At 45.8% G+C, this 17,106-nt stretch overlaps 1 protein-coding gene across 1 annotated transcript in view; it reads right to left on the bottom strand.

Annotated features, from left to right (window-relative positions):
- Positions 1 to 6,228: 6,228 nt before the first annotated feature.
- Positions 6,229 to 17,106, bottom strand: part of LOC110127102 (L-threonine 3-dehydrogenase, mitochondrial) — a 34,439-nt gene continuing 23,561 nt past the window's right edge. Inside the window, exons 5-11 of the mRNA XM_020877183.2 lie at positions 15,932 to 15,974; positions 15,218 to 15,288; positions 12,858 to 13,007; positions 12,591 to 12,763; positions 11,606 to 11,696; positions 9,559 to 9,828; positions 6,229 to 8,979 (exon numbers count right to left, since the gene is read on the bottom strand). Of these exons, the coding sequence (XP_020732842.2) occupies positions 8,840 to 8,979; positions 9,559 to 9,828; positions 11,606 to 11,696; positions 12,591 to 12,763; positions 12,858 to 13,007; positions 15,218 to 15,288; positions 15,932 to 15,974 (938 nt within the window). The 3' untranslated portion in view covers positions 6,229 to 8,839. The remainder of the gene's footprint in view (positions 8,980 to 9,558; positions 9,829 to 11,605; positions 11,697 to 12,590; positions 12,764 to 12,857; positions 13,008 to 15,217; positions 15,289 to 15,931; positions 15,975 to 17,106) is intronic.

Raw genomic sequence — 17,106 nt, 5'->3', positions numbered from 1 at the left:
CATGCTTACCAGCATTTCTCCGAAGTGTTCACATGCCTGTGAGTTGCCTGGGTTCCTGTTAATTCTGACTCACAGGTCTGTGACCTCAGAGTCTGCATTTCTAACAAGCTCCCATGGATGGTGCTGCAGTCAGTAGATCTCACTTTGAGTAGCAAGACAGAAGAACAGGCAGAATCAAGCATACATGTAACCCAGGGAGTCACTGGGGTTTCCCTGGTTTAAGGGTGCATCAGCTAAACTGGATGGACTGAATGTTTGTATCTCCACAAAATTCATGTTGAATCCTAACCCAAACCCAGGTTGTGATGGGATGAGGAGGTAGGGTCTCTGGGAGGTGATTAGGTTAAGAGGAGGAGCCATCATAGAGGGGAATTCGTATCCTTATAAAAAAGACTCCCCCGCGAGGGACCCCTTGCCTCCACCACATGAGGACACAGCCGTCTATGTCCTCATAGACGTCTGGCCGTCTATGAACCAGCACCCAGTGAAAGGCCCTGGGTGGAGATGTTCAGCCTGCCCTTCCAGGATGCGCCCTTCCCACACTTCCTACTGATGCCCCGCCCGGGTGGTTTTTGTTCACAGGCATACTTGCAGACTAGATCAGGGTTCAGGCTGCTCCCTGATCAGAGGGGAGGAGCTGGTAGCCCCCACTCTCTGGGCCGTCTGACCCGAGGTTGCTGGGTTGCATCTGCCGTATCCACCCCCAGTACTGCTGCCACGCTTTCCGACCTGGTTATTTGTTCTCGTTTCCCAACAACAACCAGCATAGCTTCCCTCCTTCCCCCTTGTGAAATTAATTGCACACAGAATGAGAAATCGGGGCCTTTCATGTTTCTAAGTTCCTTAGCTACAATTTTTGCCATAAACTGCTCCTGTAATAACTGGCCCAGCCAGCCTGACGCGATTTCCCCAAAGCACAGTCCATGCTTCTCGACAGATGCCTTCTGAGTCTTAACCACATGCAGAACTTGCTTCTTTTTTCTGGGGTTACACAGCAGGAATGCTGGCGTGGCATCCTTGCCAATCTCTATTGCATGACATGGTGCTGGCCCGGAGAAGGAGGCCTTGCTGCTTTGACAGCACATAGAGTTCCTGCGCCCGCATACGCCCGACCGATGACTGTCTCCTGTCCACCTGTGCAGCCTGTCCCATCACAAGCTGGGGACATTCGCTAAGCACAGGTTCAGAGCTGCCTGCCCCGGGGACTGATGCTGCACCCCTGCACACAGCTCTGGTGTCTGCAAGCACAGGCTTTACCAGGGTTCCCACCAGTGAGACAAAACGTCCAAGGGGCCGCGATCTGAAAACGGTGGGTCTTACTTGACAACAGGACCCCCCCCCCAGGGGACCCTAGACAGGGGAGAATTGTCATCCTTGGATCCGTTGACCCACATAAGCACTACAGGACCTAGGGAACAGGGAGATGAGGAGAGAAGGCAAAGGGGCCTGTTGAGATGAGGCCAAACACACCTGGCACCTTGGCGACAAGACAGCATCCAGCCCCCTCTCTGGGAGCGCCACCAGCTTCATAGGCAATGTTGACTCTGGCAGGAGGGGAGGATGCTATCAGCTCACGAGGTCTGAGCCTCAAGGCAAGGGCAGAGCGGCTGATAAGCTAAGTGGGGCCTGGGAACTGCGCCAGGCACGGGCACACGACCTACCGTCCTTTGTTCTGGCCGACCACAGCTGGGGCTGCGGACAATTATCGGGCTCTGGCCTGGTACCTGGGGCAGAGAGGGCGTGAGGGCAAGGTAGCCAGCCTAGTCTCCCAGATGTGCCCCCAGACGTGAGTTGTCTGCATTTTCCTCCAAATGTATACATGAGAATCCCTCACATCGTGGCTCTTTACCCTTTGTGTTGGAGAGGCACCCTTTGAGAATCTGATGAAAGCCAGCACCTTCTACTCTGAAAAATATAGCATTTAATGTGCAGCTGAGAGTTTTCTTTTTGATCCCTATTTAATCAATCCCTGGGTCAGGAAGATCCCCTGGAGGAGGGCATGGCAGCCCACTCCAGTATTCTTGCCTGAAGAATCCCATGGACAGAGGAGACTGGTGGGCTGCAGTCCATGGGGTTGCAAAGTCAGACACGACTGAGTGACTAACACTTTCCCTTTCCCTTTAGTCACTCACACTCAAAGCCTGACTGAAGGGGGTCAGGCAGCATCTGGGGCATGGTGCCCCCCAGGCAGGGCCTGACAGCTCTGCAGTGCCCCCACACCCAGCCTCGTGGGTCTCCTCCATCTGGCTGATCCTCCTTAGGTGTTTCATCAGGTTATTGCCTAAAGGCCTCTCCGTTCTGGATGGCTCCAAGTGGGCCATCGTACAGGTCCCAGATTCTGGGGACAGACCTGGGGGACTTCGCCTGGGTCCCCCCTCCTTTTCCTGGATGCTCCCATCTCTTTCCAACGTGCCCCAATCCCAGCCCTTCACCACCGGCCCCGCCTCCTGCTGCAGGCTCTCCCCATCCCAGACCCCTCAGACTGGCGGCCAGGTTCTCCTAGGACCCACAGTCCCCTTCACACCGGGTTCCTCGGCCACATCTGCAGCTGAGGCTCTGCACTATGCCAGCTGCTGCAGGGCGTGGGAGGGGGTTTATCCGCCTCTTCTAAGGGATCCCGGTGCCTTGATTCCTGCAGCATTAAGGCTAAGTCAGGTGTTTCCAGGCAGTGGAGTTGGACAGAGTATCAGCAGAAGACCAGAGCTTTCCTAGTAGCTCAGCTGGTAAAGAATATGCCTGCCATGCAGGAAACCCTGGTTCAATTCCTGGATCAGGAAGATCCCCTGGAGAAGGGCATGGCAACCCACTCCAGTGTTCTTGCCTGGAGAATCCCCAGGGACAGAGGAGCCTGGCAGGTTATGGTCCATGGGGATGCAAAGAGTCAGACACGACCAAGCGACAAGGCGCACACAGGTGAAAAGGCGCAGTGAGCAGTAACCGGCTCGGCAGGTTTCCAGGCGGCTGCTTGGCTGAGAGCCCAGCAACCAGCCACCAAGGCAGGAAGAAACACATCCCGTTTCCGGGTCTCTGCTGCATCTGGCCTCAGGCAGGGGTGAGCTTCCGGGGCTCTGAATGCGTCCTTTTCATCCTGCCCGTGTCAGGTTCCAGGAAAGGAGAAAGTGAAATGCCATTCTTGGGTCTTTCCCTCAGAGTTCTCCTGGCTTCATGGGGAGGCAGGTGAGCATCCAGACTTCACAAGAACTAATAACAGGGCACCTGCGCTGCCATAGGCACTGCTTTTTTTCCCCTTTAATTAACTAATTAACCTAGCTGTGCCAGGTTTTAGTTGCAGCACATGGGATCTTTAGTTGAGGCATCAGGGATCTGGTTCCCTGAGCAGGGATGGAAACGGGACACCCCCTGCCGTGGGAATGTGGAGTCTTAGCAACTGGACCGCCAGAGAAGTCCCAAAGCCCATGATTTTTAGCAAATGCTTTTATCTGTGCGGGGCTTCCCTGATAGCTCAGTTGGTAAAGAATCCACCTGCAATGCAAGAGACCCCAGTTCGATTCCTAGGTCAGGAAGATCCCCTGGAGAGGGGACAGGCCACCCACTCCAGTATTCTTGGGCTTCCCTTGCGCTGTAGTCAGCACAGCAGGTAGGGATCAAAAGTGGTTGACGCACAGTTTGGGAAAAAAAAAAAAAAAACAACTAGAGACAGAATTAAAGTTTAAAGATAGGACCAGGGGACTCAAGACCTCTTGGATCAAGAACCCTTTTCCTCGGAGCCACATTACTTTTATTTCTGTCTTGGCAAGCAGAGTATCTGTTGTGCTATGATGAAGTCAGCCTCCTGTGTCCCTGGTCACGTCTCCCATTTTATTGATTCAGTTCAGTTCAGTTCAGTCGCTCAGTCATGTCCAACTCTTTGCGACCCCTTGAATCGCAGCACACCAGGCCTCCCTGTCCGTCACCAACTCCTGCAGTTTACTCGAGCTCATGTCCATTGAGTCGGTGATGCCATCCAACCATCTCATCCTCTGTTGTCCCCTTCTCCTCCTGCCCGCAATCCTCCCAGTATCAGGGTCTTTCCCAATGAGTCAGTTTTTCACATCAGGTGGCCAAAGTATTGGAGTTTCAGCTTCAATACCAGTCCTTCCAATGAACGCCCAGTACTGATTCCCTTTAGGATTGACTGGTTTGATCTCCTTGCAGTCCAAGGGACTCTCAAGAGTCTTCTCCAACACCACAGTTCAAAAGCACCAATACTTTGGCACTCAGCTTTCTTTAGTCCAACTCTCACATCCATACATGACCACTGGAAAAACCATAGTCTTAACTAGATGGACCTTTGTTGGCAAAGTAATGTCTCTGCTTTTTAATATGCTGTCTAGGCTGATCATAACTTTTCTTCCAAGGAGCAAGAGTCTTTTAATTTCATGGATGCCGTCACCATCTGCAGTCATTTTGGAGCCCCCCCCAAATAAAGTCAGCCATTGTTTCCACTGTTTCCCCATCTATTTGCCATGAAGTGATGGGACCAGATGCCATGATCTTAGTTTTCTGAATGTTGAGTTTTAAGCCAACATCTTCACCTTTCTCTTTCACTTTCATCAAGAGGCTCTTTGGTTCTTCTCTGCTTTCTGCCATAAGGGTGGTGTCATTTGCATATCTGAGGTTATTGATATTTCTCCCAGCAATCTTGATTCCAGTTTATGCTTCTTCCAGCCCAGCATTTCTCATGATGTACTCTGCATATTAGTTAAATAAGCAGGGTGACAATATACAGCCTTGACCTACTCCTTTCCCAATTTGGAACCAGTCTGTTGTTCCATGTCCAGTTCTAACTGTTGCTCCTTGACCTGCATACAGATTTCTTAGGAGGCAGGTCAGGTGGTCAGGAATTCCTATCTCTTGAAGAATTTTCCACAGTTTGCTGTGATCCACACAGTCAAAGGCTTTGGCATAGTCACATAAAGCAGAAGTAGATGTTTTTCTGGAACTCTCTTGCTTTCTTGATGATCCAACGGATGTTGGCAATTTGATCTCTGGGTATTGATTACTTTAAACTATCTTTGTTATTTTCTTGTACAAGGGCTATCACCTAGCTGGAGGTCATAGACCCACATATACCTTGGAAAAACATCTTAGTGTGCACAAGCAGTGTTATGAACTTGCACTGATCCAGTGTTCCAAGGTCCACACTATGTTTTTTTCCCTTAGCTTAGCAGGGCATGACAACCTCAACGGATCAACCTGATGTGCTTTTATTTGGGTTATGCTGTATTGCTATATTTTGCTTTTATTCTTTTCCCATGGTGATTTTTCATGGCTTAGCCAGAGCAACAGGTGGCTGACTATTAACCCCAGTACCCTTGTGGCTCAGCTGGTAAAGAATCCACCTGCAATGTGGGAGACTTGGGTTCAATCCCTGGTTTGGAAGATCCCCTGGAGAAGGGAAAGGCTACCCACTCCAGTATTCTGGCCTGGAGAATTCCATGGACTGTATAGTCTAGGGGGTCGCAAAGAGTCCAACACAACTGAGCAACCTTCACTTTTCAGTTTATCTGTGCATATGAGAATTCCATTGTTGTATTAATCTAGGAAAGGCCTTCCTTGGTGGCTCAGTGGTAAAAAAAAAAAATCTGCCTGCAGTGCAGGAGATACGGTTTCCATCCCTGGGTCAGGAAGATCCCCTGGAAGAGGAAATGGCAACCCACTCCAGTATTCTTGTCTGGGAAATCCCATGGACCGGATGGAGGAGCCTGGTGGGCTACAGTCCATGGTGTTGCAAAAGAGTCACAATTTAGCGACTAAACAACAGTAACCCGGGAATTTCTGAAAGAGTACCTTGGATCAGGAAAAAAAAGGTAGTAAATATGCACCCAACTTTTAAGTGAAAAGGGGGAGAAATGTTAAAAGTGGTGTTTTAAAATTTCAACTGGGGATAAGAGAGGTATAAGTGATGCATGTTTTTAATTATGAAGTCAATCTGGGTTCCCTGATATTTGTTGTGAAAAATGATATTAAACAGCAAAACAGAAACACTCACTAAAATGAGTATTCTTATTATTATTTTTCAGTGAAAAGGAATCTTCCCAGGGAGTTGTAAACCATCTTTAAACAGAAGTGTTGAAAACAGTTTGCATACAATTATACAAAATTCAGTATGAACAGGGACTTTTTTTTTAATCTTTTACTAAAACAGAAAGATTCTTAAAAATCACTTCTCTCTTTCAAACAGAATCCCATCTGTTTCAAGACTGAATAAATACATCAGCACAGCAGTTCATTTCCAGAGTTTATTTCCAAACATTGCAAAATTAGTATCAAAGCATATGGAAGATATTTAGCAAAAATTTCCCCTACCCCCAAACTCAATGACTTAAGGAGAAAACTAGAAATTGTCAAATTGTTGCAATATATATATTCTACCTCTTTCACTGACTGGAAACGTGCTATTCAGCTTTACATATTTCTCAGCAAGACAACCAAATAATTTTGCTTTAATATGAATGTGCCGAATAATTTTAAGCAAAGTAATTTTTCATTAAGGTATTTTGATAATGGTTTATTTAAAGGAGAAGGACCGGAAATATTGATTCATCTTTCATCAGAGCCTTAATGTCTCACCAGTGAAGTGAGGAAACACTGCCAGGCTCACCTCTGATGAGCAAACACTACTCGAGAGAAGGAAAGTGTGGGTGGGGAGGGGAGGTGGCCTGTGAGGATGGGCGGTCCCTGAGCAGAGCTGTGGGGCTGCGGCAGTCTGTTTTTTATAATTTTTATTATAAATAATAAAAGTATAGTTTTTTTTTACAGTGTTGATTTACAGTGAGTATAGTTGATCATAGTTGAGTTGAGTTGATATATATACAGTGAGTGTGGTTGATGTACAATGTTTGTTAATTTCAGGTACACAGCAAAGTGAATCCATTATACATACGTACGTACTCACTCTTTTTCGGGTTCTTTTCCCGTATAGGCCACTACAGAGTACTGAGCAGGGTTCCCTGGCTGTATTAGGTCCTTATTAGCTCCTACTTATACATAGTAGTCTGTATATGTCAATCCAGTCTCCCAATTTACCCCTCCTCCGCTTATCCCCCAGTTGGTTTTCTTATGCCCCATAAATTACATGTTTGCAGACATGCTTTCAAACATACCCAATGCTACTTTTTCAGGAAATCTTTAACTATGGTCTTGTTTCTAGTCCCCTGATTGAAACCACAGCCTTGGAAGTCAGGAAGCTGCAGCCAGGCTCACGCCATTTCTCACAGGTGAGGAAGTGGAGACTTAAGACAGGAAGGGACTTGGTCAAGATCCACAACCTCAGGCAAAGCGACGGCCAGAATGCGTTTCTCCTCCAGGTGCAAAGCAAATCAAACACCAAATCAAACGCCCCTCTAAAATCAAACGCCCCTCTAAAATCAGATTTTCACATTTTGTACTTACTCGGAAGACTTGTGGATTTCCAGTGTTCCAGACAGGCTCATGTTCAAGTACAAAAGTGTTATCAAGGAAAGAAGGGAAACATTTAAAGTGTCACTGCCTATTTGCTAGGCAGTTGGTCTCCTTTAGGTCCTTGGATTATGAATCCTGGCAGACCTAGAACTGTTGGCAGGCTTCAGTGCTCTAGGGAACAGGGGAGGGGGCAGAGCATAGACCCCCCTCCCCACAATGGGCAAGTGAGTATCTTTGAACAGCAAGTGAATGCCCCTGTAGTAGAGTGATGACGGAACACAGGCCTCCTTCCTTTTCCATCTTCCATTTGCATTTAAGTGTTTGTTGCTTAGTCACTAAGTCACATCCAACTCTTACAACCTGATGTACTGTAGCCTGCCAGGCTCCTCTGCCCATGGGATTTCCCAGGACAGAATTTCCCAGGAAGAATACTGGAGTGGGTTGCCATTTCCTTCTCCAGGGGATTTTCTAGGGATTGAACCCACGTCTCCTGCATTGCAGGCAGACTGGTTCCCGCTGAGCCCCCTGAGAAGCCCTTCAGAGGATTACTGGAGCTCTTCTGAAAGCTCATCTAAGAGTGCACAGAAAGGCTGTTGCAAGGAAGTCCTCTTTAGGAAATCGTGTTTGGAATTGGTCCAAATTTGGGGGCCCAGTGCTGGAAGAGACTGACTCATGGTCCTTGAGATTCCCACCTCCATCAATTGAGTCCACCCGAAGGCGTGGAGCCCCCACACCTGTACATTTAGACAAGCTCCAGGAGACTCTGACGTGGCAGGAAAGGGATCGAAGTCCCTGTCACCACCCCCAGCTCACCAGCAGGAAGGCAATCAAAGTAAGAGATGCTCCCCCTGACCAGTTAGATCATCTCTGATATTCTTAGCTTCCTACCATCTTCTTAGAGAAAAATAAATTGGAAGTGATCATTTTTGACAGGTTAAAATCTCTTGAACATTGTGAACATGGGATTAATACACAGACATTCTTTAGGCTCTGATGGGATAGTAAACAATTCTTTAAATTGGGAGATTATCTTTGATGGTCTTTAAAAAGAAATCTTTGGTCTTAGTCAAGGGAATGATGGAGTCTTAGGAGTAATATTTAAATTAAGTTTAATTTAATACAAATGTCACATATCTTCCTGGAAGTGGTCGCTTCATCTTAATTAAGGAAATAGAAATGATTGTGACTTAAGTCTTCATTCTGTGATTTGGACAAGTTTAGGCAAACAGTAAAGATTCAGAAGGGCTACCACCAAACCTACAGCACTGAGAAGATGCTTAAAGCCAAGTCAGTTCTCCATGTGGCAGTTCAATATGAGCTGCGAAAATTCAATCCAACTAGTCCTTTAGCCCCACATCATCTAGATTCCTTGGGGTCCGGAACCACAGGGTTGTTATGCTTTCCCTGGACAGCCACCCAGGACTCACGAGCTCCTTCAGTTAGCCTGGGCAACTCTGTTCTCAGAACCGTGGAAGTTCAACATTGTCGTCACCAGCTCTGGGAGGTCAATATCATGCTTCCATCCCCAGTCCTTCCGAGCATTGCTATCATCAAAGTTCATTGGCCAACTATCCGCTAGGATAAGACATGGAAAAGGAGCTTAAGTTATTCAGGCTCTAGGTTTGCAAAAAGGTCTAGAATGCTTTAAATAAAGGTCAACATTCCATGAAAGAAACGTTCTCTTTGAAATCTCCCTTGAGCAGAGCAGAGCAGCTATTACAGGCACACACAGACTAGAAGCCTGTATCTACTGCCAGGCACTGTGAGTGGTCACCTACTAGGAGAGTCCCCTGCAGACTTGTAAGGTGGGACTGCCATGCTCAGATGGGACTCACGCAGGGGCACAGTCACAGCCTTTGAGAACCCAGGGCCGCTCTAATACTATGTCTGTCTGTTTGATGTTTAAACTGGCAAATGGTGAAATGCCGACAAGTTGTTTATTTGGACTGCTCTAGTCCACCCACTTTGGACATCATTTCCCAAAACTGTGCCATCTGCCAGCCCTGGTGCAACAGCAGCTCCTTCTTCAGAAGGTGTCGGGCCCCCGGGGAAGGCACTGAGCTCTCCTTCTCCTCCACGGTTTATATCCTCACGGACTCGCGGGGTGGACTGAAGCTCAGCTTTGGCTCTGGGGGGACGCAGCAGTGTACCAACCTATGGCCTGTCGGACAGGGTCCACATTGTAGGTGACCTGGAATTCTGGCACATGCTTGAGCACCTCCTGGGCCAGCTCCGCGGGGGTGAAGCTCATGGCGTTGATGTTGTAGGTTCTCATGGACAGGGACTCTGCTGGGGCCTCCATGACCTCCAGGGTGGCCCGGAGGCAGTCGTCAATGTACATCATTGGGAGCCTGGTGTCGGGTTTCAGGTTGCACTCAAATCTGCCATTCTTGACAGCTTCATGGAAAATCTGGACTGCATAGTCTAAAAGAGAAGCTTGTCTGAGGGTCATCTTACAACAAAAATTATGGGTGAGCCTCTTGGATTAAGGCAGTGGTTCTCAGATGTCTTAGTCTCAGAAACTCTTTGTGGGCTTAAAAAATTCACTGAGGGGCCCCAAAAAGGTTTTATTAAGGTGAGTTTTAGGAGCCTGGAGGGCTACAGTTCATGGGGTTGCAAAGAGTTGGACATGATGTGTGACTGAGCACATATACACAGACAGCAACATCTACTGCATCAGAAATTAACTGGGAACTTTTAAAAAAATATTTGTACACTTAAAAAATGATAATAAGCCCACACATTCATATGTATGATATTACATGTGAAAAAAGAACATAGATTCCAAGTAAGAGAAAATTTAGTGAGAAGAATGGTGTGTTTTTCATTTTGAAAATCTCTTTATTCCCTGGCTTAATGGGAAACAGTAAGAATCACTGCTTCTGTGTTCAGTCTGCTATGCTACATACATTAGGCAGCCTGTGAGAAACTCCACAGTATACCTGAAAAGGACGGTAAAAAGGACAAATAATATCTTAGTATTAATATGAAAACTATTTTGACCTGCTGGATCCCTTGAGAGGGTTTGATTCAAGGATCCCCAGAGATTCCCAGTGCCTTCCTGGAGAAGCACTGCATTAGGCAAATTTTTAAAAAGTAACCAACCCAAAGGCTCTTTTAAAATCCCTTAAATTTTTATGGCTGAGTCCCTTTGCAGCTCACCTGAAACTAACACAACAGTTTTAATCAGTTATATCCCAATACAAAATAAGAAGTTAAAAAATTTTTTAATAGTAAAATCCCTCACATTTCAATTGAAGATTCAAAGAAATGGAAAGATAGCCCATGCTTTTGATTGAAAGAATTACAACAGTATTGTTAACATGGCCATACTACCCAAAGCACTCTACAGATTTAATGTGATCCCTGTTAAACTACCTATGACATTTTTCACAGAACTAGAACAAATAATTCTAAAATTTATATGGAACCACAAGAGACCCAGAATTGCCAAAGCAATCCTGAGGAAAAAGAACAAGGCTGGAGTATTAGCCTCCCAGACTTCAGACAATACTACAAAGCTATAGCAAAAATCCCTCAGATGTTGACAAGTATCTTTTATGTTATATCTCAGAACCCCTCATATGGGAAGGATCTCTGATGCGGGAGTTAATGAACATAATGCATACTCAAGTCCAAAATGATAACAATGTGGAAAACTGTATGGAGGCTCCTCAAAAAACTAAATATAGAACTACCTTATGACCCTGCAATTCCACTCCTGGGTACATATTCAGAGAAAAAGAAAACACTAATTTGAAAAGATACACTCAGTCCAACATTCACTGCAGCTTTATTTACTGTAACTAAGACATGGAAGCAATGTAAATGTCCATCAGCAGATGAATGGATAAAGATTTGGCTAATGGACACAACGGAATACTACTCACTCATAAAAAAGAATAAAATGTTGCAATTTACAACAACATGGATGAACTTGGAAGGTAACATGCTTAGTGAAATTAGTCAGTTTGATTCTGGCACTGTGGGTGGTAAATTCCATTGGATTTACAGCATTGGTTGAGCTGCCCTGAACAAGTTTAAGTCAATAGGGTTCAATGAGCTTCTCAGATGCACTTTTCAGGAAGGATGCAAAGACTCCAGCCAGCATATGGCTGAAATGACAGCAGATCCATCCCCACTCCACCAGGCAAATAGAAAGCTAATCTTACATAAAAAAGAAATAAAAAAACAACCCTACCAGTTGTTCCTCCTCCAGGCTGGGAGTCAGCAGAAATGATTCCAGGATATCTCAGGCATCGGAAATCTAATCCATACCGGTAATAATAATACTATGAGAAAGAGAAAACTTAACTTTAAAAGAATCTTTTAAATCAGGTAGAGCAATGCAAAGAATTAACAGCCTTTTCCTCAAACATCCCCCCACATAGTCATCTTAAAATCCTCCTCGAGGAAAGGAAGACCTTAGAATTGCCATTTTTCTTTAACAAATAACCCTGAAGTTTGTAATCTTCAAAGAATCACCATTCTGGTGATAACATCGTTAGACAACACAGTAAATAACAGATCAGCTGACTGGGGAGTTTCTGCCTTTCTTTGGAAGGAAGACCCTGCTCATTGTCCTGAACGAATGTCCACGAGCCTGTCCTAGGAGGCAGTGTTGGGAGCAGAGGGAAAGAGGGTCACTGTGATACATCAGCTGAAGGGCCAGACACCAGCTAAAACGCCCTTTATGGATATTTTAGTCAAGTGGTGAGGACTCTGCACTTTCAATGCTGAGAGCCCAGGTTCAACCCCTGGTTGGACAACTAAAATCCCATAAGCATAAGCTACAAGGCATGACCAAAAAAAGACGTGCTATACAGTTATAATGACAAAGTGCATTAAAAAAGAAAACCAAAAGGACACTTGAAGTTATTTTAAAGTTAGCTCTGATAACAGTAATATCAGGAGCCTGAAAGAACAGTGCAGTACAAATAAGATGGGCAGCAAATGAAGGAGGGGTGCCATTCAAGGGGCATGTTTGAAGTGCTGAATGTTAGCACATGGCTGAGGATTCTGCTGGAACTATGGGTACTGGCCACTTGGCAAACACAATCAGTCCCCAAGCATTTCTGGGGCAGGGATTGGAGGAGGGAGGAAGTCCTCTCCAAGGATGAATTAGCAGGTGTTTGAGACAAAAACAGAAAAGGAAACACTGAGTCACCTTGCCGGGCGATGCTTACCTCGCCCATAAGCTCAGCATGGACCTTGGACACCCCATAGATGGTCCTGGGTCTCTGGATGCAGAGGTCAGGGGTTGGGTTCCGTGGAGAAGTAGGTCCGAACGCCCCGATGGTGCTTGGCACAAACAATCGCAGACCGTGCTCTGCGGCAACGTCCAGGACATTGTGCAGTCCTAAAACAAGCAGCTGTCGTAACCTGGGAGACCTCTTCGCAAGGAACTGGGGAATCCTGCGAACAGGCCATCTGGGGCACGACCAGAGACTCACCAGTGATGTTCACGGCTCTGGCCAGGGACACGTTTGCTTCTCCCACTGCGCTGAGCAGGGCGCTGTAATGAAACAGCCAGGTGATGCGGTTGTTCACCACAATCTCCCGAAGATTCTTGTAATCCAGGATGTCAGAATAAATAAACGGGCCTGCAAGGAGCAGTGAAACGGGCAAGTGAAGGAGTTCAGGGCTTGAAAACGTCAACGGATTTTCCCATTGATTTAGAATTCCATTGCTACCAACTTTTTAACAACTATTTGGACACAACTCAGCATTTTTCTTATGCAGAATACAAAGTCCGACCCCCAGGTGTTTCCCTGGTGGCTCAGACAGTAAGGAATCTGCCTGTAATGCAGGGGACCTGGGTTGGATCCCTCGGTCGGGAAGAGTCCCTGGAGAAGGGAATGGCTACCCACTCCAGCATTCTTGCTTGGAGAATCCCATGGACGGAGGAGCCTGGCAGGCTATAGTCCATGGGGTCACAGAGGCAGACATGACTGAGCTACTGACACACACACTCCATGGTTAACAACACCTAAGTCTTACACAGGACTTGTACCTGCTGAGCGCTTTTCTAAGGGTTTTCTGTACAGCAAATGCCCTACACAGGAATGAGTTCATCCTGAAAGCACGCTCATAAGCCCCATTTGTGCATGTGTGTGTTAGTTGCTCAGTCGTATTCAACTCTTTGCGACCCCATGGACTGTAGCCCACCAGGCTTCTCTGTCCATGGAATTCTCCAGGCAAGAATACTGGAGTGGATCGCCATTCCCTTCTCCAGAGGAACTTCCAAACCCAGGGATAAGTCCAACAAAGTTAGCCTAGGTACCCAACTAACACAATCAGCTATATAGTACTATACTGTAACAGGTTTATAGAACTTTTAATGCAAATAATACACACATAACAAACAAAAAATAAAACATTTTTAATCTGACAGTCTAGCACCTTGAAAAGTACAATAGTACAGTACAACAGCTAGCACACAGAGGCTGGCATGCACCTTCACATCTTTGAACGTTTGCAAATTGAAAGTTCATATGTAGGGGACTTACTGTATATTTAACTCTCAAACAAACTTTGAGGTAAGTATTTTGTTGAGGAGGAAACTGAGGCCAAGACAGGTTAAGTAACTTGCCAGAATCAAACAGAATTAAGATTAAGAACTGGGATCAAAACCAGGCAGCTGGCTTGAGTCAATGCTGTTCACGCCAAACCTGCAGGCACCTGGTGATTTCATTCTGCTTAAATAAGCTGCATATTTTAAAGGAATAGATAAAATGGGTTTACAAAAGCCAAAAACCCACTGTGATATAAATGACCCACAAATTGTGGGCTTAACACACCTGGTTAGGTTAGAGGTAGAGCCAGATTTCTGCAGTGCCAATTTCCCCCACTTTCAGTACATTAATGAATGTTAATTACTGAATGTTCCCTAAGGTGAACTGCAAAAGACTGACCTGGAACCAGGAAGGGCTAGGAGATGTTATAAAGATATTTTTGATGAGGAAGTGATCTAGGAAGTCAGAGCCATCTTCCCAGGAGTGTCTTGATGGATCCAGCTCTCCCAGACATCTTGTATTCGACCCAATGAAATGAGTTTTAATTTCTGACCTGACCTCTAGAACTTTAATTTCTTAAGTCACTATTTTATGTAGGTTATAGCAACAATAAGAATGCAATGCACACATTTATCCAATAAAATATGTTCATGGGAATTTCAAAAAAATAAAAAATACATAAAAACATCTTTGAGTTGGTAAACAACTCCCCTATAGGAGTCTGAGATCTGTGTGTGTGCACAGGTGTTTAAGAACAAGTCCATGCTGAAATAGGAGGATTAATTCCTCCAAAACTTAAAGTTCCTTTTCCTCATTTCAGAACTTGATTTCTGTGTGCTTTCTCTCTGAGTTAAGTTCACTAAAAACTCTGAAAAGTAGGAATCCAAATTTTTATTCCACAGCTATGGCTGCAGATTATATCCAAAGATATCACTCTACAACTTTACACCAAGGTCTAATGAACTTCTGTCCCTGGATCACCTGAACAAGCAATGACTATACCAGTGATGTTTTACAGAACTAATGAAGACAAAAACATGAAAACATTTTTTTCTTTTTTGGCTACACTCCCACAGCATGTGGGATCTTAGTTTCCTGACCAGGGATTGAACCCATGCCCCCTGCATTGGAAACATGGCGTCTTAACCACCTAATGACCAGGGAAATCCAAAAGCAGGAAACATTTTTAAGTAGCCCAAGAGTGCCTCAAATACTCCTCCTTTAATTCACAAGCCTGGTTATGAGCGATGACATGAATCCTACGAGCTGCCTCTCCAACTGCTCTGAGAGCCTCTTACCACTAAGGAAGACGTGTTCCGGGGGCTTCCGAATGTCAGACAGAATCACATTGTCCTTCCCGAATCGTTTCCTAAAGGGAAAGTCAAACATACGAGATGGTACACTTGAGGACACACCTGGGCCTGTGAACGCCATCCTGCCTGGAGCAACTGCCATGTACTGCCCGCCTCCATCCCACCTTTACACAGGAGCCTTTCTTCCTCTCCATCCTCAACAAGCACCCCTGCAGTTCCAGCCACACTCGGGGCTGCATCTCCTGTCTGTACCTTACCCCATCATCATCCGGGAACCTGTCACCAATGTCTTCCCCGTGCCCTGCAGTCCTTCCCTCTTCCCCCCCGTCCTTCTCTCTTTTCCTTTTATCCCTTTTGCTTTCTCTAAATCCCACCTTGTTCCTTTTTAGTTTCTACAGGTTCTTCTCTCAGGCCCCAAACACCAAAAAACTGACCGACTCATTTGGAGCAGGTCTTACTTTGCCTAACCGAGAGAAGGCAGACGGCAAAGGACCAGCAGGGGACACGAGTCAGGACCTGAGACAGAGTCTGCCACGCTGAGAGGCACAATGAACCGCATTCCCAGCGGCCATTTAGATGCAATGTCGTAAGAGTCAGGAGCAAGAGGGGAGAGCAGAGATTCAGTGGTTAAACAGGAGCAAAGATAAGCTTCACATAGCCCCAAACTCAGATTTTAATTTCAACTCTGAGAGCTCTTACCTCAGAAAGTTAGCAAGCCCCACTCCAAGCTGGCCAAGACCCCCTGGATAAAGAAGAAAAAAGTGAAACTTCAATTTAAATCAAACCAGTTCAATTATTCCCAGGATGTAATAACAGAATAAAACTCTACTGGTAATCTTAGCTAATTAGGTACAGCCCCAGGATGGCCTGATGGGAGTTGAATCACCTTCTCCAAGCTAGGTCATAGATGAGTACAGATAAGATGAGTTTCATAGACAGAACGTTCTCGAGCGGAGCAATGGCTGAGGGGAAGTCAGGGAACACTCACAGGAGAGCAGGAGCATCTCCCAGCCAGGAGCGCACTACCAGCTTTGGCTTTGTTATTTGATGGGCTATGAAGCTTGTCTCCTCCGGGTACCAGAACACTAATAGTAGCCACATGTAATAGTTTTTTTTTTTAAGAAGCTTTTTATTTTGCATTGGGGTATACCCGATTAACAATGTTGTGGTAGTTTCAGGTGAAGAGCAAAGGGACGCAGCCACACATATCCACGTACCCATTCTCCCCCAAACTCCCCTCCCATCCAGGCTGCCACATGACATTGAGCAATGTTCCATGTGTCATACAGTAGGTCATTGTTGGTTATCCATTTTAAATACAGCAGTGTGTTCACGTTGATCCCGAACTGTCCCTTCCCCTCATCCTTCCCACCCTACCCTGATAATCATAAGTTTGTTATCTAAGTCTATGAGTCTGTTTCTACTTTGTAAATAAGTTTATTTGCAGATATAATAGTTGGATATCAACCTCTGGTGGGATTATCCAGAGCACCCTCCTCCATTAGATCTGCAGTGGAATAGGAATGAAGAAAGGAGGCAAAAACCAAGAAGTCACCTGAAAAAAATGGTAGATAACTGGGTGGGTTAGGAGCTGCTAAGAACATTAAACAAATGATTACAGCATCTTAATCTGGATGCTTACAAATGCCATCGGTGGACATGGGAGAGCTGGGGGTCTAGGAACACATTTAGGGGAATACAAGCCTAAATTCCATTTTGGGAGAAAGTAATCAGGCAGGAAGATGCAGACTGTGGGATCTCCTGTAATCATGTGTAAACATGTGGCTGAAACCAGCACGCTGACGGTAACACCTGGAGGGTACTTTGTTGGTGTCGGGAGGAGGGACTCAAAGACATAGAAGATGCTGGGAAAG

This window comes from Odocoileus virginianus, chromosome 18, assembly GCF_023699985.2.
Source record: "Odocoileus virginianus isolate 20LAN1187 ecotype Illinois chromosome 18, Ovbor_1.2, whole genome shotgun sequence".
NCBI lineage: Eukaryota > Metazoa > Chordata > Mammalia > Artiodactyla > Cervidae > Odocoileus > Odocoileus virginianus.
The sequence above is the reverse complement of the archived record's forward strand: the minus strand, read 5'-3'. Positions and strand labels throughout refer to the sequence as shown.